This window comes from Cynocephalus volans, chromosome X (assembly GCF_027409185.1).
Source record: "Cynocephalus volans isolate mCynVol1 chromosome X, mCynVol1.pri, whole genome shotgun sequence".
NCBI lineage: Eukaryota > Metazoa > Chordata > Mammalia > Dermoptera > Cynocephalidae > Cynocephalus > Cynocephalus volans.
The window spans coordinates 76,727,838-76,755,775 of record NC_084478.1 but is presented as its reverse complement, the minus strand read 5'-3'; the positions used below and the strand labels follow the sequence as shown (position 1 = coordinate 76,755,775).

Genomic DNA, 27,938 nt, shown 5'->3' with positions numbered 1-27,938 from the left:
TTCTCTGAGATTCAGTTTCCCCACATATAAAGTGGGGGTGCTGCCACCTATCTCTTAGGACACTTATGAGAACTAAATGAGAGAGTGCCCAGCAGATAGTGAGCCTTCCAAAATGGCTTCTTCACTCTCTATCCATTGTTAAAGAATAAGGAGTGAATGGCTTACAGGTGACCTAACTCAGGCTTGGGCAAGAGTGGAAAGCAGGGTTGACAAGGGACCAGATATAGCAGGGAAGGGAAGGGTAACACATTATGGAATGAAAAACAATAACCGAGTTTCTTCAGCATATGACTGCCTGTAAAACCAAATTCAGATCTTAAATATAATTCTAAATGCTAAGTAAACATAAAGGTATGTTTGGTACAGGGCTGCAAATTCTTTGTGAAACCAGACTAGACTGTACTTATGTGAATGCATGTGAGTATGTGTGTGCAGTGCTTATATATTATAATGCTTAAATTTAAGAGTCATGAACTCAAATACCTTCACAAGTCAGGCAGATATATAAATGAGTAAAAAAAGCCTGATGAACATAAATACGGAGGACTGGGAACAGTGACAGTGATTGATGCCCTGCCTAAGGGCAGTCTATATCAATTTTCTAAACAAACACTGTGCTGGACAAACAGAATTCTGTAGGTCAATTTTGGCCTGGGGAAAGCCAGTTTGTGGCTTTGGCTTATATCGACCCAACCATTTTTCCATCTACTGGGATTAGAGTCAGGAGGTCTCACTATATGACTTTAGGATTGGAAGGTCAGAGCAATACTGAATTAGGAGCCAGGAAAACTCACTGTGGGGATCTCAGGAACATCTCTTTCACTCTCTGGCTCTTAGTTTCCACATACATGTATAAAGGGTAATAATTAAGAGCAAAGGTTCTAGAGTCAGTCTAGTTTCTTTGTAACCCTGGCTCTATCTCAGACTAGCTGTGTGACTTCGGGCAAGACTGAGCCTCTCTGTACCTAGTTAACTCATTTGTAAAACAGGGGTAATATCAGTACCTGATTCATAAAGTTACGAGGAATATAGTCACCCTGATGGTGTTTGAGAGTAGAAGGTAGATTCTCTACCACCAGAAGGACTTTCCAAGACTAAAGCATGGAGGAAAATGCACTGAACTCCAGGAGGCAGAATGCAATAATGACACTGAAGTTCTTAAATGCTATTCACAATAAAGGGCTTATTATTATTAGTGATGGTATTCAGAGTCTTATGGGTTGTGTAAACTTAAATAAATCCCTTGATTTTTCCAAAACCTCAGTTTTCTCATCTATACAATGGTGATGATATGCCCTGACTACTGTATAAGACTATTTTTAGGAGGAAAGGAGGTAAGCCCAGTGAAAGTGCACTGAATCCTATGAAAGTGTATGCCAATAAGCAGGCTATGAATTTTTTCAAGGGTGGATCTTTAGGTATAAAACTAAAAATCTGCCTACAGTGGCAAACTATGAGAAGTATAGCTTTCAATCATAGGCAACTGGTTTCAAGCCAAAGGTTGGGCCAAACAGATAGGTTTCAAAATCCTAAGACAACAGGATCTATCTCGCAGGGTTGTTGTGATTTTCCAAATGGGATGCATGTAAAGTGCTTAGCACAGTCTAAATTCTGTTGGCCAATCAATGATGGCTCTTATATTGCAAGTTACTGAGCCCCACATTGCTCCACTTCATGTCCTTTATCCCAAGCAGGTAAACTTTTTGAAAAACCTAACTGACGAGACATAGTTTTCACAAGGACTTAAATCTGATAGGAGGGAAAATCAGAGTTAGAAGGATGCCTAGACATCAATATAGTACAGTAGTGGAGCCCCAAGAGTCCTACGGGTTCTTCAAGGGCACCTGAGAGGAGGCAAAGTGGGCCTGAGCATTTGGTTCCAGGGACCCCATCTCTTCAAACCAGAGTAGCAGTGCTTTATTCTGTACCTACATTTGTCAGATTTTGTTTGAAGAAAAAGTCCCATTTCCAAAGAAGTGTTTGAAGGCCCTGAATCTTGCCTATCCTTTCCTCTCCTCTCCAAACTAATCCCTAATTTAAAGATGAGGAGACTGAAGGCCAAATATAAGTCTTGCCCAAGGTCACACAACTAGATAGTGGCAAAGCAGGAGCTGGAGCCAGATATCCTGACTTTTAGAGTGGTACTCTTTGTATTTCATCAGGTTGAGAAGCATGTTACTGGAGAGAAGGGTCAGTGATGGGAGTTGGAGATGGATGGGGAAGAACTAGGACAGGGACAAGAGGCAGGGAGGAGTGCCAGTCCTTGGCAGGCATGGAATGAGACATTAGTGGGGAGTGCAACTAAGTGGGATTAAGAAGTGTACGCCAAATCGGGTCAGGCAAGAAGGCTCCTTGGTTCTTCCCTCCCAACACCACCATTTTCTTCCCAGTCCCAATTCTGGGTCAGAGGAATAGCCAGGGAAAAGAATACCAAATTTTATCTTTCAAGGTTTATGTTGGACTATTTCATCTAATGGTTTTTAGTTCATGGAGGAGTAAATGTAATTAATAATAGAATGATATGAAATGCTGCAAATCCTTGCCAAAGCACAGGATCTGGCAGACATTGTTTCCAAATCTCCTCTCTCTGACTACTTGAGCCAGAAGAAAGGGGCTCACTGTCCAGATGCCATCCTGAGTGTGGGGCACAAGGTCATTACAAAAACCTGCTCATGTGAAATTGCCAAGCTTGGAAATGCTTTTGCATACCAGGCTTTTTCACTGGAAAAAGTAAGTACATAAATTTAGAGCACACATACTTTTACAATTACATTTAAACTGACATTAAAAACAAATGCGAAACAGTCCAAGCTGAACAGGTCAGCATGACCTGGAAAGCAAAAGAGAGGAAAAAAAAAAAAAAAAAAAGAGAGAGAGAGAGAGAGAAAGAAAAAAAGGCTCAATGTTAACAGCAATAATTCCGTCAGTCTGTTGTAAATAAGAAAATACTATTGGTGTATTAATGGCATTATTAAAAGAAAATTTCACTAGCACAAATATGCAACATTTAAACAAATAGAAAGCAATCAAAAAATAAACCACATTAGCTCTTCAATCTACATTAGGGAAACTCTTGTTGGTCTGGAGATAAAAATTCTGCCCCGAGGAGGGGAAAATGCCCCTGTTGAAGTCCTTCCTTGTTTTTTCTCCAGAACATTGCTGAGGCAGGGGAAAGAGAAAGAAGTATGTGCATGTGCATGTGCATGTGCGTGTGTGTGCACGCGTGTCTGTGGGGGGGGGTGGGTGGAGACTGAAGAAGAAAGAGGGTAGGAAGGGCAGGCCCCAGGCAAAACAAGGAGGGTGCTTCTGACTCTCATATTTGTCTGCCCCTGGCCTCACAGACTCCACTTCCAGCAGAAAGGAACTGGTTTCAGTATGGAGATTCTGAGACAGAGACAGAGCAAGTTATTACAAACTCTAAGTACTTCTTTTATATCATTGTGAAGTTTGAGGCTGGTTTGGGAGAAGAAAGAGGCCTCACACCTGACATACAGGCAAGCATGTGATGTGAGAGAACAGTCAGGGAGTGTTGGGAGCACTAAGGCTGGAAATACGAGGTAAAGTCTGATCCACTTTCCTCCATCATCCTAACTTCAGTAGGAAACAAGAGGAGTAGGCACTCATTCTCAGATTTTGTCTTCTTCCTCCTTATGAAAGACGCAAGTGTGTGTGAGCTCCTAAAAACAGAATCACCTTGACTTTGGGAATAGGGAAAGGAGAACTGTCTTGTCTGACTGTCATCTCCTCGTGTATATGAGGAGAGGAGCTGGCTGGTTTCTCCTTCAGGAGAAGCACAGATTTGGTTCTTGTTTACTGAATTTTTGTGGATCAGCTACTCCCTTCAGCTCAGTGATGGGGCCTGAGGCTAGGATCTAGGTCCTTGGCAGGGGTCTGGAAGAATGGAATTTAAGGGGAAACTACGAATTGCCTAATAAACAAGTAAAGATGGCCACAGGAGTCTCAGACAGGCACAAAGTCTTCTTGTCCAAGGTCGCACCTTGAATTCCATCAAGCAAAGTTTCTTCCCAGCAGCACACTGTGAAAAGTATGTGACTGAGCAAGAGCTTGACTGCATCAGCTTGAGTCAATGCCTGGCTGCCATCACGTATCATCAAGAACAATTAAAAAGCACTCTGCCAATACCAAGCCACATTACAAGAAACAACAGTCATGATACTCGTAACTACATGAATGATAACTTCTACTACTTCTAGAGTTAGTCCTCACAACATTCCTGTGAGGTAGGGAAACACTATCGGTCCCACTGGGGGGAGTCATCAACCAAGAGAGTAGTCCCCAAACCCAACGTCAGAGTCTGTGTTGAGGAGCAAAAAAGCTTAAGCTCTTAATAAGCTTCAGAGTCCAGGTTTTTCAGGCTATCCACTAGATTTCTCTAGAGCCCTCATTTCAAATGAGGCAAGTGAGATTTTCTTCAGTGTCTGGTTATTTTGAGATGCTACCAATCGCCAACCCAGAATTTTTCTAATATGAAAGAGAGACACTGTTGAGTACAGTGGCTTAGAAATGGGTTTGCAACTAGCAAACTCCATAATCAGATGCCTGAGTCAGGTCCTCTGACATAGGAGGCAGCATGCAAAGTTGGGGAGAGGGGTGGTTGTCATTTTGGATTGGGGGTTTCCATTTTACTTTTCCTATGTACTTGTAAGACAGAGGTGAGATGGGGAAATGGAAAATTGTTCCCTTGGAGTTTTTTTCTTCTTTTATGCTAAGGAACCTATAGGAACCTCTCTGCACACAATGGGCAAGAACCGGGGTTTGGGAGGATAGGATGTGGCAGAAGAGAAGGAAGGTAGAATTTAACAGTTTCATTATAGCCGCTCAGACCAACAAAGACTCTGTATTGGGGTCTTCTGAATTTCTTGCGGCAGCCAAACAATCCCATAATAATACAAGCATTATTACTCAGCCTGGAGATGGGAATACTTTGAAATTGTCTGTGTGCCTAACAGCCCACTAATCAAAGCTGCCATGCCTCATTTTCCACCCTGGAGAGAGTCCTCGTCTCTTTCGGTTTCATTGTGGCCAGCATGACACCTCACTGCTCAGGCATGGGCTGGTGACCTTTCCTCTTGGTCAAAATCCAGAGTTTCTTCTTACTTCCAAATGCCAGCCCAATTTTTCTGCACATGCTCAGGGCTTATATGTTCTTAATTGCTGACTACTAGAAGGTTGAAATGTCCCTCAACAATCAGTTTTCTCTTTAGCCACAGAAACATTGGTCTGATGGGGTACTAAGCAGGGGAAAAAGAAGAGGTTTGCGTGCTTGCATTAAGAAATCTAAAAAGTGTAGCAAGAATTAACTGGACTGAGGATAATGGAACCTGATTGCCAAAGTGGTGACCCAGGGTAGTGATGCCATTTCCATTTTACTTCCTAGATATTTGTTGTCATGTAAACATTATGAATAACAGACAGTCTGAAGGCTCTACTGGTTTCTGGGTGGCCGTGTACTTTTTCCCCTTAGTTCTGCTTAACAACATGATCCCAGAAGATGTGCAGAAGTCTCTATGAAAGCATCTTGCTCAGGTAAATTGTCTATGTATGAATTCAGTGCAATAAGAAAATATTTTACACTTTTGAGATCTGAAGGAATACATTCTACAATTTGTAACAGGTGGCACTCTTAAATCAAAAGTAAAACGTTTTCAAACAAGCAGTTATGTTATCTGCAAAAATGAATTGTTATATTTGGAAAATGCTTACCTTTGTATATGTGGATTACTGTGTTCTGTGTACCCTTAGCTTTCTGCCTACTACCTTCGAAAAATACTGCCCATGACATCATTTTACTTTCTCAAGAGGAACTGAAGGATTTTGGAACACTCACAGCAAAAGTAAACAACAATAAAATGTTTCTACTGCTATTACCCTTTAAAAAATCAAGGATTTTAAGTAGAAATTTTACAACTGAGATACTTTCAAGTGTCAGATATGGAATGTTATCAATTTTGATGATTAGAAAAAAATTACCTCTAACCATAGTTCTCTAAAAGCAAACACTCAGAGACAGAGTACAGCATGTATGTGCTGTCCCAGATAATTTGGTTTGGGGGAATTAAGAGCTAGAGTCTCTGGTCTCTTCATATACAAGTTCCTTTGAGAACCACACTTAGAAAGAAGTATACCTTTTTTCCTCCAAAGTGTCATCAAATAGGTATGTAATCAACTGGGATTTCAAGGACTGATTCAAGGGTGATTCAGAGACCAGAGAACCAAGGGAACAAGAACAGCAGAGAGAGAACAAGCCCCAGTGGTATCTGGCAACACAAAGACCAATTCTCACCCAAAAAAGAAAGGGTGGAGGGTACAGAGATACTTATTGTGTACCTACTATGTACCAGTTTCTTTACATATTCACAACAATTCTGTTAGTTGGGGAAACCGAGGCTCAGAGAGATTCAACGATTTGCCCAAGGTCATTGAGACAGTAAGTGGCAGAGCCAGTACTAGTAACAAGGCCTGTCTGTATCTGAGTCCACCGTGCTATTTCTAGTATATCACAGGTCCTCTTAAAACAAAAAACGAAAAACCCAGAGGTTCTCAGTGCTGAGTCACATGTTGTGCATGCTGATGCCAAAATTTATAGGGTAATTCTGTTCCTCTATGCATGCCTCAGTTATACAGATTTGCTGGAGCACTCAGGTATCTGAGAATTGTGTGTGAGAAGCAGCACTTCTCAGAACTGAGACTTGCACTTACATCTAAAGCCTGAAGACCTTTAGGGCTCTAGTCTAGAGAGTCAAATGAGAAGGGAGGAAATCCCAGTAGCTGCGTTCCGCATGGTTAATTCTTTATGACAGTCTGCTGCCTGCTGAACAGGAGGTAGGGGGAATTCAGTCATTGGGTGGTTTCTACAAGTCTGTGATTTCTAGATCTCTTACTTTAGCAATGAAGTTATTTGGTAGTACCATGATGAGGTTCTGGGCAGATGTTAAAAATGCTGGTCAGACAGTGTACAAAAGTACTATTAAACCATAGAGTAGAATGCCTAAATATCAGAAGTATTTAGTTATCACTCTATGTGATGCTAGAAGTCATATTTATCAGAAATAACCTGTCTAGCATACTCCTTAGGTCAGGAATATGTACCTACAGCCATTATATGACTTGGGAAATAACCATGCTTTGGCCTAGGATGCTTTTGCATCCTGTCCTTTGTGTATGTCAACAATGCTACAGACCCAACGTGGTTTACTTTAGTGGCTTTAGAAGCCACTAGTACATATACTTAAGATGTGGTGAGAATGCTCTGCTCTTGATCATAAATGCATTCTTGACTGATTCTCCTGGTGAGCAGTGACACACACATCTGCAAAAGAGATGACCTGGGCTATGGGCATTGCCCACCTACAGTGTTTATCTATATACAAGTTTTCTAAAATGTATTCCAGAGAACAATGGTCTTATAGGATGAAAAAAGGGGATCTGTGGTCGAATTAAGTTTGTGAATCCTGAGTTACAAAGCTCCTCAGGCTACTTTATTGCAGTACTTGACAGGACCTGTGATATGCTAATATGCATTGTAAATCTTCCTGATCAGGACCATAATATGCAGTTTTCATTCACTTATTTAACCACAAAAATTATTTTAACGGAGCCGGCACAGAGTTAGTTTTCTCAGAAACCCACACAGGGAAACTCGGGCCTAGACCAAGGCAACTGGCTTTTGGTATAAGGTTAGGCCCCTTATGCAAACCAGTTGCCTTAGTCTAGGCCAGTGTTTCTTCACGCATGTGGTCAGTACTTGCAGGTATCAACCCAAATGGAGGCAACTAGTCCTAGGAACCTAGGTGTTTAGCAAAATTTGATGCTAGAAATTTTTCTCTACCTGACCTACTGTCTACCTCTCTAAAATTTAAGCCCTCACCAATACAGTATTCATGCTGCCACCAAATTCTCTTAAACAAAAAACCCATGCAAATAAAATATGTGATCGTGTCTGTCCCATGGCCATAGATCTTCAAATGCCCAAAGTCAAAACTTCTTAGCACGATGACCAAGTTTGTTTTCAATGTGGTTTTGGCCTGCCTTCCCCATTTCTCCAGCTCTGGCCATATTAAAGTACTTGCTGTTTCTCAAATACTCAGTGCATTTTGTTCATGTCTTTGTGACTTTATTCAAACTGTGTCCTTTGCCTTGGATATCTTTTCCTTTCCATCTCACTAAACTTCTTTCTAGTGACCTCCTATTTATCCTTTAAGGTTAAGGTGTATTCATTATTACTGTCTGTCTCTTCTTGTTCAACTTTTTGAGGAGAGAGACTATACCTTATTCAATTCTCCTTCTCCAAAATACCTAGCATAGTGTCTGGCATTCAATAAATATTTGCTAAATTGATAAATAGATAAGTGAGTGGCTGGAAAGATGAAAGCACTAGTTCTTGGCTGGCTGAAAGGATGGATGGATAGATAAGTGGATGAATAAATACTGTGAAGAACCATGCCATGAATATTATTTCAACATGGGAATCACTCTCTTGCATCTAGGACATGTGATCCAGGGGTAGCAGTGCTGAGTTACTTTTGAGAATGCAGAATGATGAGACAGCTAGCATCAGGACTGTCTTCCACAATGGAAACTGAAAAGATGTTTGTAGCATCCATGGTGACATCAGACCATGGCCAGGGGTTCCCTTAGTCACCCTCCTATCTAGAGAATCATAGAGGCTGTTAAAACCTGAAGATCTGTTAAGTTTTGATTCTCAGATGCAGAGTTAAATCTCCTAGTAAGAAAGAGACTCCTCAAATATACTAAAGTAACATATGAAGGGAATGTTGTATACCTCAGATTCTCACATGCTCTGGGGCCCCACGTCCTTTCTCCTCTTCTGAGGTTTGGCTGCTACCTGAAATTCTTAAAAGACCTACAACCTTCCATGGTCCAGGATAGAGTGGAGTAAACAGGGGCCAATGCCATTTACTAAAGCTGAGAACTCAAGAGTTGCAAAACACACACACAAAAATAATGTTTGGGGAGGAATAAGAGGGAACGTGGGAAGGAGGGAAGACTCAGGGGAGAAGATGGCAGGAAAGGCAATTCTTTCTTTCTCATTCCATTCTGGAAACTGGAAGTGTATCCAGAGAAAAGTGAGAGATGGCTGTGCATTTATTCTAATTATGGACTGTGAAAAAGCCAGAGCTAATTCACTGGAGGGAAGGTCCTTATCTGAGAAGTTATATTTATAAGTGTTTACTTAATTAAAAAGTAGGCAAGGGATTTAAATTCTTGAAGTAATTAGCAATATGTGGTTTTCAAACACAGCCAGAAATGATTCATGTGTAAAGAAAGGCCTATCTTTGTCATGGATGAGCAGTTGAGAGCCTGGAAGTATTCTTTAAGGGAACCATCCTGAGAATGCAACCACCCTCAGAACCCTTTCAGAAACACCAAGAGCTGCTAAAAAAAAAAAAAAAAAAAGAAGAAGCAAAGAATAGGTAGGTGGGTCTGGAAGCAGGAAAGAAAAGACTATATGTATTAAGCCTCTCTGAGTTAAGGAGATCTCATTAGCAAACAGTGGATGGGGCACTATAGAGAAAGACAGACTAGAGATCTTGAGGGCTCAAGACAAAGCAGCCATCAGCCACAGAGTGCCAGCTTCTCTAAGATAAAAAGACAGCCCTTCTTTCCTCCACTTCCTCAATACTCTATCCATTCAGTCTACTTATACACACATAATATATCTTATGTACGTGTGAATGGAGGTAGCTAAAATTACTATGCAACTCAAGGCACTCAAGTCTTGACTACCTATACTTCTGGGAGCAGGGGATAGACAATCCAGAAAGGGTTGATTATGACTGTAGACACAGAACCACAAAATGTTAACACCACAAAGGTCCTTGGTGAAGCCCACTATCCCAATTTTCTGATGGGAAAACTGAGTCTCGTAGGGGAGAAGGGACTTGCCCAAGGCCACTTTCCTAGCTGTCATTTTGGAATAGATTATATAATTTTAATTTGAGTGATGGGAGTAAAACAAAATTGTATGAATTCTCCTAAGTTAAACCCAAATCTTATGAAAATGGAAGTCTAAAGTAGTCAAAAGGCTCACTCTGTATTGATGCTTTCTTTAATTTTTCCATCGTTTGATTAAAGGTATGGTGTACACTGAATTTGCAAGTTAGCAATAAACTTGGGAGGGGTTTGTGTCAGAAAGGCAGAGAATGTGGAGATAAGTTCAGCAAAATGGAAAGGTTTGTTTTTTTAAGCAGTGGTTTAAGAGGGTAAACACTTGAGATTTTACTGACATGGTACTTGAACATAACACAGGATTCCCTTAATTGCTATAATCAGCTTCCAAGCAGAATCATCCTGGTGATACTTTTGGGTGTGAGGTGATCAAGAGTAATTTGGCGCTGTTACATATTATCGGGCATGCCAAGCAATGCAAGAGTAAAAGCCATTGGGAAGTACTGTGAACAGCCTTACCAGCTTCATTGCAAGTGACCTCACTGTCACAATAAACCCCCACATTTGCCTAGCACTTTGTCATTTCTCAAGATGTTCATATTCATCATGTCATCTGATCCTCATTATAACTGTGAGGGTGGTATCTCTAAATTACAGATGAAGAAATTGTGACTCGGAGCAGTAAAGAATGGAGTCGGGCCTTTAACTACTAGGTCTGCCTGACTCCAAAAGCAAGGCCATTTACAGAACATGAAGAATCCTTGTATCTTGTGGGCATTTCTTGAACTTTGTCAGCTTGAACCTCTAAAGCCTAGCACAGTGCCTTGCATACAGCAGACACTCAGTAAATATCATGGGAATGGAACTGAAACAAAAGCCAGCTACATTACTTCTCAGCTTAACTTCATTGTGTTGACCAAGTCCACTCAAATTTGAGCACTCTATCCAATAAATCAATCTGAAAACTTACTGTACCACTCTCTCCAATAAATTAATTTACAAACTTATGTCTGACTGCTATGTGGGGTAGTGAAAATATCTGCTATTTTATACACAGGCTTCTTTTCAAAAAGCATTCACTATAATCATGTCACACACTGCTTTATAATGCAGGACGTTAGCCGAGACATGGAACTAATTTTAAGACTTGGGCCCAAACATTATGAGGACTTTTGTTACCATTAAACTTTACCTGCATCAAAGTGGGCTTGCAATTTAAGGGGTTCTCTACTTGGGAGCCCCATCTTTTACCCATAATTTACAGAAGGCTAAATAATTGAGAGTTAAGTGTAGCAGAACCCTTGCCATAGGGTTGCAACATTCATATGGAGTAAACTTGCCCTAGTCAATCCCTATGTCATCTTTCCTGGCTTTCCCTCTATGCACCTCTACTCCAGTCCTGCTTCTTCCTCCCCTCTGCAGAATACAACCGTAGGATTTCTTTAGAGTACACCAAGCAGACAAGAACAAGGTTGGCTTTTTCCCAGATTCTGCTGCCTAGAAAGCAACTCACAGAGCATCTGCCTGTGATGTCTTAGAATACTAGACACTATTTGGGATGCTTCTTTTGAGACAGTCTCATATTTAGCCTGGGTCAGTTCATTTGAGGCACTTTGGTCTGTTCAAAGAATACTGCTGGCCTGTGAGAAGGGGAGGATATCATTACCTATGTGAAAATCCACACATGGCCCTGCTCCAGGGTTAGAAATCAAGTTAGGGTCTACAAATGTGTACATAGAAAAGGTATTGAGCACTTCACACAGACCAAGCTATGGATAATTGCTCTCAATTAGCCTTGAGAGGGGAGGAAAGAGGGCTGAATTCTAGGCACTTGGATTTTCCAGGTTAGCAAATAAATAATCAAGTATGAGGCTACAGTTTCAGGCACTAAGAAATAGGCTTGCCTTTCTTTAAGTTCCATTTCCAAATCAAAGTAGACTAATGAGCTTGCTTTTCTCATGAAAGATGAATCTTTTCGTAAGTAGCAGGCAGCAGGGAGGACCCAGGCAATGGGCAGATGTAAATATGAAGAGATGAAGAATTTGGAGAGGGACAATATAAGTGTCAGTCAACTGGTGCCAATCCTTTCAGGAATGCTGACAATGCTCATGGTAGACACAGGCTCAGGGGATAGAGAACATTATGATAAAGGATTGCCTTTGAAAGAGCTGTATCTTCCTGCTATCAAGATACTTTGCTGAAAAAAAATGCTTTTGGAAATGGTCAATAGATTTACAAAGAAAAGGAAATGATTAAAAAGCCTGCTCATCCCTGGGAGATGTAGGATAGGAAATTGGCTCTGTTTGGCAGCCTAGTCACAGGCTCCAAAGAGAAGCAGTTTCTCATTCCAGGTGGCCAGCCCCACAACATACGCAACAGTTAGCTGAGGGACATTCCTGTGTGTTCAGGGCCAGCCTGTGCCTGGGTCATCCTGCACCTGTGACTGTTCTGGATTCCTTAATTTCCTCATCCTATCTACAAATGAACAACATCAAGCCAGTACCATTAAGTCCCCTGGGGAACACTGCCCAGTCGAGTCCATACTCACTCACCCGCCGTTGGCTCCTAATCCCTGTTTCAACCTCTTGCTCCTATGCCAACCTCCAGACTGGAGAATGGCATGGTTAAGGATGAAGGAAGGCATGAGCTGGGTGATCGCCATGTTGGGTATAATAGGGTCAGCCTGCATCTAGAGCATGGCTGCCCCCCCCCCCCCGGAAACATCAAGAGGAGAATCTGGTTTAAAGAGAGAACCAGAGAAGGAGGGAGGAAGGAAGGAGAAGGAGGAGGAGAAACAGGAAAAGAAGTGTCATACCTCCCAGAGTCATCCCTGCTTCATAGCATTTCCGGAGACGACAAGATGGACAATTTTTCCTTCGGAATTTATCGATGGTGCAATCATTTCTGCTGGCACACAAGTACTTCTGTTTCCCTGGGAGAACAAATGCAAGAGTAGACAGACCTGTTAAATGTGTTTCCAGAGTCTCTTGCCGTGAGTATTTTTAGGCAGAAAAGGTTTGAAAAAATATCCTACCAGATGAGAGAAATGGACAGAGAACAGCCCCAAACAATTTGATCACATAGAAACTAAGTAGTAAAACAGGTTGGTTTAATTTATTTCTATATTGTTTGGTTTTCGTAGGTGTTTTTTGCAGGGATGAACAATTCAGGTCCTGCTGATAGCTCCATTATTAGGACTACTCACTGTTTTCTTTAAACAAGATGCTCTACCTTTACTGAAAGCCAGGAATGTCCATGAGAAAATGATCAGTTGTGGAAACTGTCACTCCTTTAGCATGGCAAAGTAGACTCTTCAGGTCAATCAATGTTCCCTCCTACTGACATGTGTAATCATACTTGAACTAATAAGATGTATATTTTTCATAGCATCACTACAGGTAAAACTTCTGTAAAAGAGAACTCAAAGGGATTTCTAACTGTTTTTTAAATTGCTAGTTATCATACTCCCAATTGGGAAGGTTATAAAAATCAAATGCTCTTTGTGTAGTGAATCACAGCAGGTAAAAGAAAGTCCTATGAAGCCAGGAGAACAACAAAAATCACTCTCATGAACACCTGGAGTCATAAAAGATACACAGAAACACACACACACTCACACACCCAAAACAGACCCAGAGACCCTCAGGATCACAGCTGCTCAAAGACAGATGTGGGAGTCCACTGAAAAATACACCTTTCACTCAATACTTTGCTTCTTTGATCCTATTACAGGCCTGGCACACAGCAGGCCCTCAATAAACATGGACAGACTGAATAGACAAATGGAACAGAGAGATGCAAAGGCACACAGAGTCACCAGCAGAAATAGATCAAGATACATCTCCAGTTACTCCTAAACGTACAGAACTTCTCATGCTTCCAGCCCTGCTCCTGAGCCTGTGCATCCTCTCACTCCACTCTCTTTCTCCATGCCCCTGGTATTTTTTCTCACATGTACTACTGTCCTTTGGTTTTACTGGATAGACTAGAATTTTATGGAAGCTTCTTTTGTCAGAGGGGAAATATTGTGTGGTGGTGAAAAGGAAGAAAAACTAAAGAGTGATTGCTATTTGATAACAGGAAAAACAAAAAACAAAAACAAAAACATAAATTTAGCTACAGCTCAACTTTCCTCTCCCTTCATTAAGCCTAAAATGCATAAATCTGGTGCAGAAATTCATCCATTACCATAGACTACTTTATGTAGGAGATTCAGTAGTAACCAGCCCAGCAAAACATTTTTTTACTTAGACTGCTATTTGTAATAAAGACCTTATTGTAATAAAGGATTCTTTTCCCTTCCTTCTTTTTTTTTTTTTTTGTTTGCTTTTCTTGTTTCTTTCCTTGTTTTCCTTTATTATTTCTTTCCTTCCTCCCTTTGTCAAAGGACTACAAAGTGCTGGGCTTGAAGGAACTATCAAAAATCACACTGGTACAATCCTTACATTCCAAGGATGAGTTTTGGGGAAGTGACTTGTCTGAAGATGCATAGTGAATCAGAGGCCACTGAAGGGAGAAAACTACCATTTATTGGGCATCTACTATAAATCAGGACTGTGTTAGGAGTTTTACATATGCTATTTAAATGAATAATATCAGCAGTGCTTTGAGGTAGGTACTATTACCACCTTCATTTAACAGATGAGAAAACTAAGGCCTCTAGCCCAGTACTCTTTCTACCACACCACAGGATTTTATTTGCAAAAATAGAATGCATAATTTACTAATAGCTTTTTTCTGCTGAAAACTAAGGACTGCAATATGTGCACAGAAAGGATGGTGCTTTGAGTGCCATTCAGCCTGTGGGTGTCAGTTCCTAGAAGGCGGGCCCTACATCCAATTCCAATGGGTTCAGTTCCAGTGCTGTGAGTGTTCTAGAACTGGGACACCCCCACAGTATTGACATTGCTGCAATCCTCAAGATTAGCTCATCATACTGATTACTGAAATAAGCTTAACTTAGAAGTACTTGACTTCTTTGAGAAACCTCTTCTTCCACAGGAAAATACTAGTTCCTGGACTCCAGTTTGCCAAACAATGCTTGCATGCCCAATGAATTAAGGAACTCCAGAGGAGTTCTAGATTCCACTTCTGCAAGAGGATCACCCTGTGAATGAGAGAGATTACAGTGGAAAAAGCATAAATTCTTTTTTTTTTTTTTTCCATTTGGAACTCAGATCATTTCCTTAGCCATAGTTTATACTTTTTCCCAGGATGCCTCTTGGACTAAAATAATGTGACCTAAAACACAGATATCCTTTATGATTTACCAAGTAATAAGTGCAAAGCCCAGTACAACCAATTCTATTGCATATTAATTTAGCATATACTGAGCATCTATGTGTACTATTTGCCAGACACTGTGCTAGGTTTTGAGGTTACAGAGGAAATCTCTGCTGAACAAGGTAAGAGAAGGAGCACTGGGCTAGAAGTCACAAGATCTGGATCCTTGTCGGCCTTATCACTAACTTACTATATGACCTTGGACAAGTCCTTTTCCTTCTCTGGGTCCCACTGATAACATGAAATTGGTTGGGCTACAAAATTGTTAAAATCTTTTGCAACTCTAGGAGTCTTGAAGGATGTCTGGATTTCATGTGTAATATATTTCAGAGTCTTTCAAATAAAGGGCTTTAGAACTGCCGGTAAGCAAGAAATTATCCAAAATAATTGTTGGTTGTCCCTTTACTCTCTCCTTTTAAGATAGTAACTTATTGTAACATTGTCTCTTATGTCTAGAGTGATCTGGTCTCTTGTCTTTGTTTTCTAAAGCCCTCCAAAAAATCAAGGTGCTTAATACAGCATTAGAGAAGCAACGATGTTGCAAACCATATGCAATATATGCATAAACAAGACATTTATGCACGTATTCATTTCTACATGTAAGGCATGTGTGTATACACATTGGGCTTCTGGATTCTTTGTGCGTATATGTGTATATGAGTGATCACATAAAGCATACAACACGCCGAAATATACAAATAGACACATGGCACGTGTTTATTTTGAAGCAGAATGATGAATTTAATGATTGACATGACACTTAGTGATAGAAGCGGTTGAGGATTCCAAAGATGGATGTAAAAGCAATCTCTTCTTCAGGAAGTCCTAAAAAATAGGACTGTGACTAACCTGTATAGTTTGGATTAGAGACAGAAACAAGAGATAGAACAGAAAACCTTCCAAGCTTGCTTCCAACCCATTTCTCCTATTTGAATTATCACTTCCCCAAATGATGGCAGAGATAATGTACAATGGTTGGATTGCTATTACTTCTTTCCTATTTATTCTACTTCTCCAAGTATATGGCTAAAGTTATCAGGATTCATAATAATAACAATCTCATCCATTTTATTAGTTTACAAAGCTTAATAATCTCGTGCAAAGTGTGTAACAGGGATTATTATATATCCCATTCTATGATGAAAAAAATGAGACTCATTAAGAATGAAACTGGCTAGGACTTCCAGGACTATGTTGAATAGAAATGGCGAGAGTGGACATCCTTGCGTTGTTTCTGATCGTAGGGGAAAAGCTTTCAGCTTTTCACAGCAGGCTATGATGTTAGCTGTGGGATTGTCATATACAGCCTTTATTGTGTTGAGGTAAAGTCTTTCTATATCTAATTTGTTGAGAGTTTTTATCACAAAAGGATGCTGAATTTTGGTAAATGCTTTTTCTGCATCTATTGAGATGACCAACAGATGCAAATGAGATGATCATTGTTCTTCATTCTGTTAATATGGTAAATCATATTTACTGATTTGCATAAGTTGAACCATCCTTACATCCCTGGGATAAATCCCACTTGATCGTGGTGATTCCACTTGATGAATCCCACCTGACCATTTTAATGTGCTGTTGAATTTGGTTTGCTGGTATTTTGTTGAGGATTTTTGCTTCTACGTTCATTAGGGATATTGACCTGTCTGGAATCACACCGTTGGTTTGCTCCAAATTATAGTCCATAAGGCTATGAATCTCACAGATTGGAAAGAATTTAGAAAACTATTTGGTCATACCACACCCACTCTTTCACACAAGGCTTGAATTCCCTCTGTAGCATACCTGCAAAGAGGTTGCCCCACCCCTTTCTTGAATGCAGCCCATTCTATCTTTGGACTCTGCTATAAGACTCTTCCTTCCAGGAAACTAAAGATTTCCTTGTAGCTCTGATTCATTGGGCTTAATTAGAAACACAGAATCTTTGGGCTATAAAGGACCTTAAAAGTCTTCTAATAAAATACCCCAATGTGATGCTTGACTCTTAGTTATGAAAATGGACACAAAGTGTTGAAATGATATGCCCCAAGCCACAGCAAGTTGGTGGTAGTCCAGCACAAAGTCTGGAAACTGCATCCAATGGAGTGGGTGATTATGGTCTGAAGACCAAGCATTCTGAGTATAGCAGACACCTTTGTTCTTTCTCTAGGAAGCATATGGCCTTGTGGGTGCCTTCTCTGTGCACAGTTGCCAGAAGAAGTGTGTAAGTGTGATCTGGCCTGCTCCAAGGCAGTTCTAGAAGGTCCTCTGTTCCCATGCTGTAGCCTAGGTGACTGAATAATTAACACAGAGAACACAAACTGCTATCGGGCTCCCCCTCCTCGGATAACTACCAACATTATACCCAGCTCTTTGACACTGTTGACTTCCATCAACAAAATTATACCAACAACCTATAATCAAGGTTTCATAAAAAAATCATTGTGAAATGACTGGCAAAGCACAAAAATTTTCTCATATTTAAGTACCTAAGGCCACACTCTAGAGCTGCAAAGAGACCACTCATTTAAGTGTTTGATAATGTCTTATTAGAACAACCCCAAACCCTTGACTACTGTGAATGGTCACATAATAGGCCAGCATGAGGTCCTCTGCATGCCAGCTGGCTCTGACATCCTTGACTGAGTGATGGTTTTCTGCATCTTTCCTCATAGTCCAATTCTTCCATCATAAACCTTAAGTATGATTCAAAGCTCCAGCAGGAACAGAAGCCGTGATATAGTCTTCAGAATTTTTCTCCACAGGCTCCCTATTTTTGTTGTTTTCTGTCAGCCTCACTGGTCCTGCCATGCAGTATGAGTTGAGGTTAATTTCTGATTAGACTTCTCTCAATTTGTTCATCCTGAAAAATTCCATTTAGAGTAGAGGAGGTAAGGCAAGGGAGTTAACCACTATTGGTGGCATCACATCATGCAAACAAAGAAAGGGTCAAGTCATCATTTTCATGATTAACCATAGAGAAGATTGAAGAATGTAGGGTTTCTCACACTCCATATATATGCTGCTAATTCAGGACCTATGCAAGCAAAACAAAAACTTTATTGAGGTATGTAAGAAAATTCCTGAATTAAATGTAAAGATGTAGCATGTTCCTGGATGAAATATTGCAAGAATTTCAGTTCCTCCTCAATGAAATCAATAAGTTTAAAACAATCCAAACAAAATCTTAACAAAATAATCTCAAAGTTTATCTGAAGGAATAAAACATGTGATAATGCCAAAATATTTGTAAAAAAGAAGAATAATGAGACTTTCTCCACTACGTATTTAAAAGCCATAACAACAACTATAACAGTATTATAACAGTCTGATATTGGCTCCAGAATAGATTAATCAGTGGAAGAGAACAGAAAAGCCCAACACAGACACAGTATATGTAATAGGTCATTCAAATTCAATGAAGAAAAGATGAGTTATTTACTAAATGGTGTCAGAACAACTGGTTAATCATTTGAAAAAGAGAATAAAATCAAATTGTTAGTTAGAATCAAAATAAATTCCAGACAGATTAAAGATGTCAAAAAAAAACTGGAAAATCATTGACGTACTGTTAGAAAATACAGGTAAAATTCAAAAAATTTTTGAAGGTAGAAAAAACCTTTTTAAAGCATAACAGTGAAGAAAACATAAGAGAACATTTGTTAGATTTCACTAGAAAACATTTAACATTTCTTACATGAAATAAACATCATAATAAAATTTAAAGACAATACCACAAACTAAGAAAAATTATTGGCATCATATGTAAAACCAATGGTCAATATCCTTGATATATATAGATGAACAGGACAATAGAAAAATAGGCAACAGACATGAACAAGCAATTAATAGAAGAAATACAAATGACCAGTAAACATATGAACATTGTTCCATTTCACAATAAATCATAAAAATACAAATTCAAAATCAGTTTTTACAAGTCAGATTGGTAAAGATTAAATGCTAAGTGTTGGTGAAGAGGTATTGTTGGTGACAGTACAAATTTTTTTAGAGAGCAATTTGCAATATATTTTAAAAACTTTAAAAATGTGCATAGCCTTTTAGTAGAAATTGCACTTCTAGGAATGTTTTACAAGAAAATAATCAGATAAACATAAAAAAGGAGTTCACTGTAGCATTATTTAAACAGGGGAAATTGGAAACATGCAGATGTCTAACATTTGGGTAAAATAAATTATTCTGTATTCATGTAAGGGTATGCTGTGCAGTTATTAACGATGATCTCAATGTCTTTTTTCTTTTCTTTTTAACTTGGAAGTATGTTCACAATACACTGGTTTCTTAAAACAACAGCAAGAAAAATGAAGTTCCTAAACAACAAACTTTGGTTGGATCCCTTTTTTAATACCAAAGGCCTTAGAGCTCATCTAATCAAGTTTTTTAAAAAATTAATTAACAAATAATAATTGTATATATTTATGAGGTATAATGTGATGTTTTGATATATGTATACATTGTAGAAAGATTAAATCAAGCAATTTAATTAACATTGACATTATCTCACCTACTTTTTTTGTGGTGAGAACCTTTAAAATTTACTCTTTTAACAATTTTGAAATATACAATACATTATTATTAACTATGGTCACCATGTTGGGCAGTACATCACTAAAACCTTTTCATCCTATCTAACTGAAACTTTGTACCTTTTGACCAATATATTCCCTTCCCCCATCGACTCCTCCCAACCCAGCCCCTGGTTACCACTATTCTACTGTCTGCTTCTATGAGTTTGACGTTTTTAAAAAACATTATTCACAGTAGCCAAGATATAGAAGCAATCTAAGTGTCCATCAATAGATGAATGAATAAAAAAGGTGGTGTATATATATGTATACAAAGGAGCACTGTTCAGTCATAAAAAAGAATAAAATCCTGCCATTGTGATAACATGGGTGAACCTGGAGGAAATGATGCTTAAGTGAAATAAGCCAGACACAGAAACAGAAATACTACACAATCTCACTTACATGTGAAATCTAAAAAAGCCAAACTAGGCTGATGGGGGAGGCACCCAGGCAGGCAAGAGAATATGACAGCCATCTGCCAGACCCCTGTCCCACCCACACAGAAGGCAAGATCCCATGCTGCACTGCTGCTGATGGGAGAGAGACCCAGGCAGGCAGGAGAACAGGCAAGCCACCTGCCACACCTCTGCTCCACCTGCACAGAAGACAGGACCCCGTGCTCCACTGCCACTGATGGAGGAGGCACCCAGGCAGGCAGGAGAACAGGCCAGACACCTGCTCAGGCCAGCCCTGCCCATAATGAAGGCAGGAACCTGCACACCATGCCACAACCACAAGGCTTCACACAGCTTCTGTGGAGGTGGTCCACAACAGCCACTACCATAGCTAACACTGTTGCAAGGACTGCTCATTGCCTTAGCAACATCCACAACCACTGTGCAGGTGGTCCACCACATATTTGACTTCACTGACACAAGGAGAGTCACTGGATGAGCCTGGAAAAAGAGGAAGAAGTCTTTCACCTCAAAGTCCACTCCAGAGTAATAGAAGAAGCAATGGATCTAGTAGATGGCCAAAAAGCAATGTAGAGATAGTAGAAATATAAAGAAATCAGAAAATATGACACCACCAAAGGAATTCAGTAACTCTCAAGTATCAGACCCTGTAGAACAAGAAACCTTTGAAATGATTGAAAAGGAATTCCGAGTAACTATCTCAAGGACACTCAATGAGATAAAAGAAGACTCTGTAAGACATAATAAAAGAAAAAAAAATCCAGGATTGGAAGGATGAGATGTATAAAGAGATTACTACCTTAACAAAGAATGTACCAGAACTCCTAGAACTAAAAGATGCATTCAGTGAAATATAAAACACAACCGAGAGCTTAAGCTGATTAGAACAAGCTGAAGAAAGAATATCCAAACTCGAAGATGGTCTTTATGAAATAACTCAGACAGACAAGAAAAGGAATAAAAGAATTTAAAATAGTGAAGAATCTCTAAGACAGCTAGCAGACAACCTTAAGTGCACAAACATCTGAATAATTGGTGTTCCTGAATGGAAGGAGAAAATTAAAGGCATTGAAAATCTATTCAATGAAATAATAATGGAAAACTTCCCAGGTATAGGAAGAGACACAGACCTTCAGATCCAGGAACCTCAAAGATCCCCAAAGAGTTTCAATCCAAAAAGATCCTCTCTGAGACACATTGTAGCAAACCTGGCAAAGCTCAAAGACAAAGAGAATACTAAAAGCAGCAAGAGGAAAGTGTCAAGTCACTTACCCCCATCAGACTAACAGCAGACTTCTCAACTGAAACCCTATAGGCAAGAAGAAAATGGGATGATATATTCAAAATACTAAAAGAAAATTACTTTCAGTCAAGAATACTACACCAAGCAAGGCCATCCTTCAGAAATGAAGGAGAAGTAGTGCATTTCCCAGATGAACAAAAACCGAGGGAGTTCATCACCACATGACCAGTCCTGCAAGAAAATGTCAAAGGAGTCCTGCATCTGGAATCTGAAAACAATAATCACTACCACGGATACACAAGTAAGAACAAAAGCCACCAGTAAAATACAAATACAAATGAGAAAGACAAAAGAAATTAAATCTTACCACCTCAAATAAAACCTACTACCATTAAAGATCAATAGTTAAGGGAGAAGAAAGGAACAAATGATACTCAAAGCATCTAAAAAAAAAGCTGTAAAATAACAGAAAGAAGACATTACATCTCAATAACAACCCTAAATGTAAATGGATTAAACTTCCCACTCAAAAGACACAGACTGACGGATTGGATTGAAAAGTAAGACCCAATTATATGCTGTCTTAAAGAGACTCATCTCATCAGTAAAGATGCACACAGACTAATAGTGAAGGGATGGAGAAAGATATAGAATGCAAATGGAAACCAAAAATGACCAGGAGTAGCTATTCTTATATTAAATAAAATAGACTTTACATCAAAAACCCTAAAAAGAGGCAAAGAAGGCCATGCCACTATATAATGATAAAGGTATTGATCCAGGAAGAAGACATAACAATAATAAATATATATGTATCCAACACTGGAGCACCCAGATATATAAAGCAAACACTATTAGACCTAAAGCAAGATATAGATCCAAATACAATAATAGTGGGGAACCTGAACACCTTCCCCTCATCATTAGACAGATCTAGGCAAACAATCAACAGAGATACACAGGATTTAAGCTACACTTTACCAATTGGACCTGGGAGATATCTACAGAACATTTCATCCAAAAACTACAGAATATACATTCTTCTCACCAGCACACAGAAGTTTCTCTAAGATAGGCCATGTGATAGGTCACAAATCAAGTCTCAATAACTTTAAAAAAATCAAAATCATTTCAACTATCTTTTCAGATCACAACGGACTAAATCTGGAAGTTAATAATAAGAGAAACCCAGGACTCTATACAAATCAAACAACAGGCTCCTGAATGATGTATGGCTCCAAGAAGAAATGAAACAAAAATTGAAAAATTTCCAGAAAACAATGAAAATAAAGACACATGATATCAAAACCTATGGGATACTGCAAAAGCAGTACTAAGAGGGAAGTTTATAGCAATAAATGCTTACATCAAAAAAACCAGAAAGATTTCAAGTAAACAATTTAATCCTACACCTAAAAGAAATAGAAAAAGAATAACAATCCAATCCCAAAGTTAGTAGATGGAAAGAAATAACCAAGATTAGAACAGAACTAAATAATATAGAGACCCACAATACAAATATCAATGAAACAAAAAGTTGGTTTTATGAGAAGCTAAACAAAATAGACAAACCATTAGCTAGGTTAACAAAAAAAGAAGAGAGAAGACCCAAATAACAAAACTAAGAAATGAAAAAGGAGAAATTACAATTGATTCCACAGAAATTCGAAAATCATTAGAGACTATTATAAATGACTATACACCAACAAATTTGAAAACCTGGAGGAAATGTATAAATTTCTGGACACACACAAAGTACAATGACTGAACCAAGAAGACACAGAAAACCTGAAAAGAGTAACAATGAGCAACAAGATTGAAGCAGTAATCAGCCATCTCCCAACAAAGAAAAGCCCAGGACCAGAAGTCTTTATTGCCAAATTCTACCAAACCTTTAAAGAAGAATTAATACCAATTCTCTTCAAACTATTCCAAAAATCAAAACAGAGGCTACTCTTCCACAATCATTCTATGAGGTCAGCATCACCTTGATGCGCAAACCAGACAAAGATACAACAAAGAAAGAAAACTGCAGACCAATATCTCTGATGAACATAGTGCAAAAATCCTCAATAAAATACCAGCAATCAGAATACAGCAAAATATCAAAACAATTATACACCATGATCAAGTGGGATTAATCTCAGAAATGCAAGGATGGTTCAACATATGCAAGTCAATAAATGTGATGCATGAAATCAGTGAAATCAAGGACAAAAACCATATGATTATCTATAGATGCAGAAAAATAATTTGACAAAATTCAACACTGCTTCATGATAAAGACTTTCAACAAATTAGGTATAGAAGGAAAATATCTCAACACAATAAAAGCCATCTACAACAAGCTCACTGCCAATATCATCTTGAATGTGGAAAAACTGAAGGCTTTTCCCTTAAGAACAGGAACAAGACCAGGATGCCCACTCTCACCACTCCTATTTAACATAGTACTGGAGGTACTAGCTACAGCAATCAGGTAAGAGAAAGAAGTAAAAGGCTTCCAGATTGTAAAATATGAAGTGAAACTGCCCCTATTTGTAGATGACATGATCCTATATATAGAAAAACATAAAGATTCTATCAGAAAACTGTTAGCGCTGGTTTATAACTTCTGTAATGCTGCAGGATACAAAATCAATGTCCCCAAATCAGTTGCATTTTATATTTTCCAATAATGAGCTAACAGAAAGAGAAATGAAGAAAGTATGCCCATTTTCAATAGTCACCAAAAAAATAAAATACCTAGAAATCAATTTAATGAAGGAAGTGAAAGATCTCTACAATGAGAACTACAAACCACTACTGAAAGAAATTAAAGAAGACACAAAAAGATGGAAATTCATTCCATGATCTTGGATTGAAAGAATTAACATTGTGAAAATGTCCATATTACTCAAAGTAATCTACAGATTCAATACAATCCCCATCAAAATACCAATGATATTCTTCACAGAAATAGAAAAAACAATACAAGCATTCATATGGAAGTAAAAAAGACCCTGAATTGCCAAATCAATCCCGAGCAAAAATAAATAAATAAATAAATAAATAAATAAATAAATAGGTAGATAGATAGATAAATAAATAAATAATAAAGCTGGAGGCATAACACTACTTGGCTTCAAATTATACTACAAAGCTATATAGTAACCCAAACAGCATGGTACTGGCATAAAAATAGACACTCAGAACAGTGGAACAGAATAGAGAACCCAGAGATCATCCTGCAGACTTGCGACTGATTGATATTTGATGAAGGCAACAAAAACATACATTGAGGAAAGACTGACTCTTCAGTAAGTGGTGCTGGGAAAATTGGATATCCTTATGCAGAAGATTGAAACTAGACTGGCACCTCTCACCATATACCAAAGTCAACTCAAAATGTATTAAAGACTTCAGTATAAGACCTGAAACTGTAAATCTACTAAGGAAAATTATGGGAGAAACACTTCAGGAACTAGGACTGTGCACAGACTTTATGAAGAAGACCCCAAAAGCACAAGCAACAAAAGAAAAAAATAAACAAATGGGACTGTATCAAACTAAAATCTTCCGCACAGCAAAGGAAACAATCAACAGAGTGAAACAATAACCTACAGAAAAAATATTTGCAAAGTATACATCCAACAAGGGATTAATATCCAGAACATACAAGGAACTCAAGCAATTACACAGTAAAAAACCCCCAAATAATCCAATTAAAAAATTAGCAAAGGAGCTGAATAGACATTTTTCTAAGGAAGACACACAAACAGCCAACAGACACTTAAAAAAATGTTCAACTTAATTAATCATCAGGGAAATGGAAATTAATACCACATTGAGATATCACTTCACCCTAGTTAGACTGGCTGTAATAAAAAAGATGGAGAATAACAAATGCTGGAGGATGTGGAGAGAACGGAATATTCCTACACTGTTGGTAGGACTGGAAATTAGTACAACCACTACGGAAAACAGGACAGAGGTTTCTTAAACAACTACAAATAGATCTACCATACAATCCAGCAATCCTAGTTCTAGGTGTATACCCAAAGGAATGGAAATCGTCATGTCAGAGGGATACCTGCACTCTCATGTTCATTGCTGTTCTATTTACAATAGCCAAAGCGTGGAACAAACCTAAATGTCCAATGGATGACTGGATAAGGAAAATGTGGCATATATACACCATGGAATACTACTCTGCCATAAAAAAGAATGAAATTCTGCCATTCGCAGCAACATGGATGAGCTTGGAGAAAATTATGTTGAGTGAAATAAGCCAGGCACAGAGAGATAAATACCGCATGTCCTCACTCAGAAGGAAGGAAATAAAGATCACGGTGGTGTGTTAGGCTTGCAGAGGGAGACAGCATATGCAGGGTTGTGGAGTTGGGTGTGGAGGTGAAGGGAGGTCGGGGATTAATTGGTTGGGGGACATGGGGAATAACTGCAATTTGTGGTAATGGGCATGCTGCCAGTATGGATCTGGCCATCACTTCTTGGGCACAAGTGGTGACAGCCAGCTTTGTACCCATGAATATGCATAACCAATAAAATTAAAAAATAAAAAAAAATAAAAAAATCAAACTAGTTAAGTTATTTTTTGCTCCTTTTTTGGTTTTTATTTTCCAGTGGGAATTTTTTTCTTTACAAATGAAACATTACATAGAAGCCGCATATATAAAACAGGTAAAAATTAACCTAACTCTCCTGATGCAGGCATAGGAGACTTAGAGCTCTCTGTACCCCACAAATATGTAAATCAATTATGTCTCAAAAAAAAAAAAAAAAACAAATAAGCAAAACCAGAGCACTCCTTTTCTTTCCTTTTCTGCAGGCTTAACCTCGTGGTACACCTTAGAGAAACTATGTAAGTCCCCCCCACAACAACCCCAGGACTTTGTGGAACAGTTTAGATACCTACTGATTTAGTCCAACTCTCATACCACCTATATTACAGATTGAGAAACTGAGACTCAGAGAATAGAAAAGACTTGCTTAAGGGCATACCATAAGTCAGTGTCAAAGTAGGGACAAGAATCCAGGTGTCCTCATTTCCATTCCAGAAATCCAGTGCTAGTCTCACATGAGATAATAGATGGCAAAATACCTTATAAAGCAGACAGCATTATACAGATCTTACATATTATTTTTATTTAAATAATAAACACTTTGTATATCAGAACAGGCAAGGACCTCTGCAGAGATCATCTAGTCCATTTCATTTGGACTCATTTGACAAAAGTCTCATTTGCCAGATGAGAAAACTGAGACCTACAGAGCAGAATGGACCTGACCAAGATTGTGCAATGAGTCAATTACAATGAAGGGACTAAAACTCAGGTCTCCTGCCTACTATATTCTCTGCACATTTACTTTATTATTTTGAAATCATTTTCAAATTCATTATCTCATTGAGCCTTTCTTCAAAGTAGAGAAGATACAGACCATTACCCTGAATTTATTCATTGGGAAGCCTGAGATACACAGTGCTTACTGATACCAAAGAATATAGCTCAGTTTCAGTCCAGGTGGTCATGTTTTCTACTTAGCCACTATAATTAAGCAAATATTTTGTTTGTCTCTCTCCTTACTTATCTGCCCTTTATGTTCTAAATTTACCCACCGCCTCTTCAAAGTGACAAGGAGGAGTAACACTTGACTTGCCTGGGGAGAGCAATGGAGAGAGAAAAACCTACTTGTGTTTTTATTGGTACTCTTCAAGGTGTCTAGAAAGACTTTACCTCATTTCCTTCCTGCTAAAACTCTCCCAGGAAGCCACTATTAGTAATTTAGAGATGAGAAAAATAAAGTTCAGAGACATTAGTGACTCACCTACAATCACCAGCTAGTAAGTGACAGAAGTGGGATTAGAAGACAGGTTTGTGTAACCTGCAATGTTGCTGTTTGCCCTTGTCAATGTGATGTGTCCTCCCAAATGGGCCACACCCTATGCTTCAAAGACAGAGGCAGTACAGAATGCAGATGATCCACAACTTACACGATTGGGGTAAGTCCTGATAAACCTATCACAAATTGAAAATATCATTAAGTCAAAAATGTATTTAATACACCTAACCTACCAGATATCATAGCTCAGCCTAGGCTACCTTAAACACACTCAGAACACTTACATTAGCCTACAGCTGGGCAAAATCATCTCACACAAAGACTATTTTATAATAAAGTGTTGAATATTTCATGTAACTTATTGAATATTCTTCTGAAAATGAAAAACAGAATGGTTGTATGGGTACTTAAAGTAAGGCTTCTACTGAATACATACAGCTTTCATACCATGGCGAAGTTGAAACATCCTAAATCAGGGACCATCTGTAGGAAAAAGAGCACACAGCAGGAGCACGGAAGACCTGAGGACCACCCTGCTGCCTCAGTGAATCATTATGTAACCTTATGTTAACCCCTACTTTTCTATTAACCTTAGTTCCCTTGATCTATAAAAACAAAGGAATGTGGTATGCACTAAGAAAGCAGTAGCGACCTAAG

At 38.8% G+C, this 27,938-nt stretch overlaps 1 protein-coding gene across 2 annotated transcripts in view; it reads right to left on the bottom strand.

Moving 5' to 3' along the window:
• The window catches only part of AR (androgen receptor), a 170,620-nt gene that overhangs the window by 17,961 nt on the left and 124,721 nt on the right, over positions 1-27,938 (bottom strand). Inside the window, exons 3-4 of one of the 2 annotated variants that reach the window (XM_063083973.1) lie at positions 12,746-12,862; positions 4,457-4,482 (exon numbers count right to left, since the gene is read on the bottom strand). In XM_063083973.1, coding sequence (XP_062940043.1) covers positions 4,457-4,482; positions 12,746-12,862 — 143 coding nt within the window. Of the gene's footprint in view, positions 1-4,456; positions 4,483-12,745; positions 12,863-27,938 lie in introns of those variants that run through there. The other variant, XM_063083972.1, reaches the window with a different exon arrangement.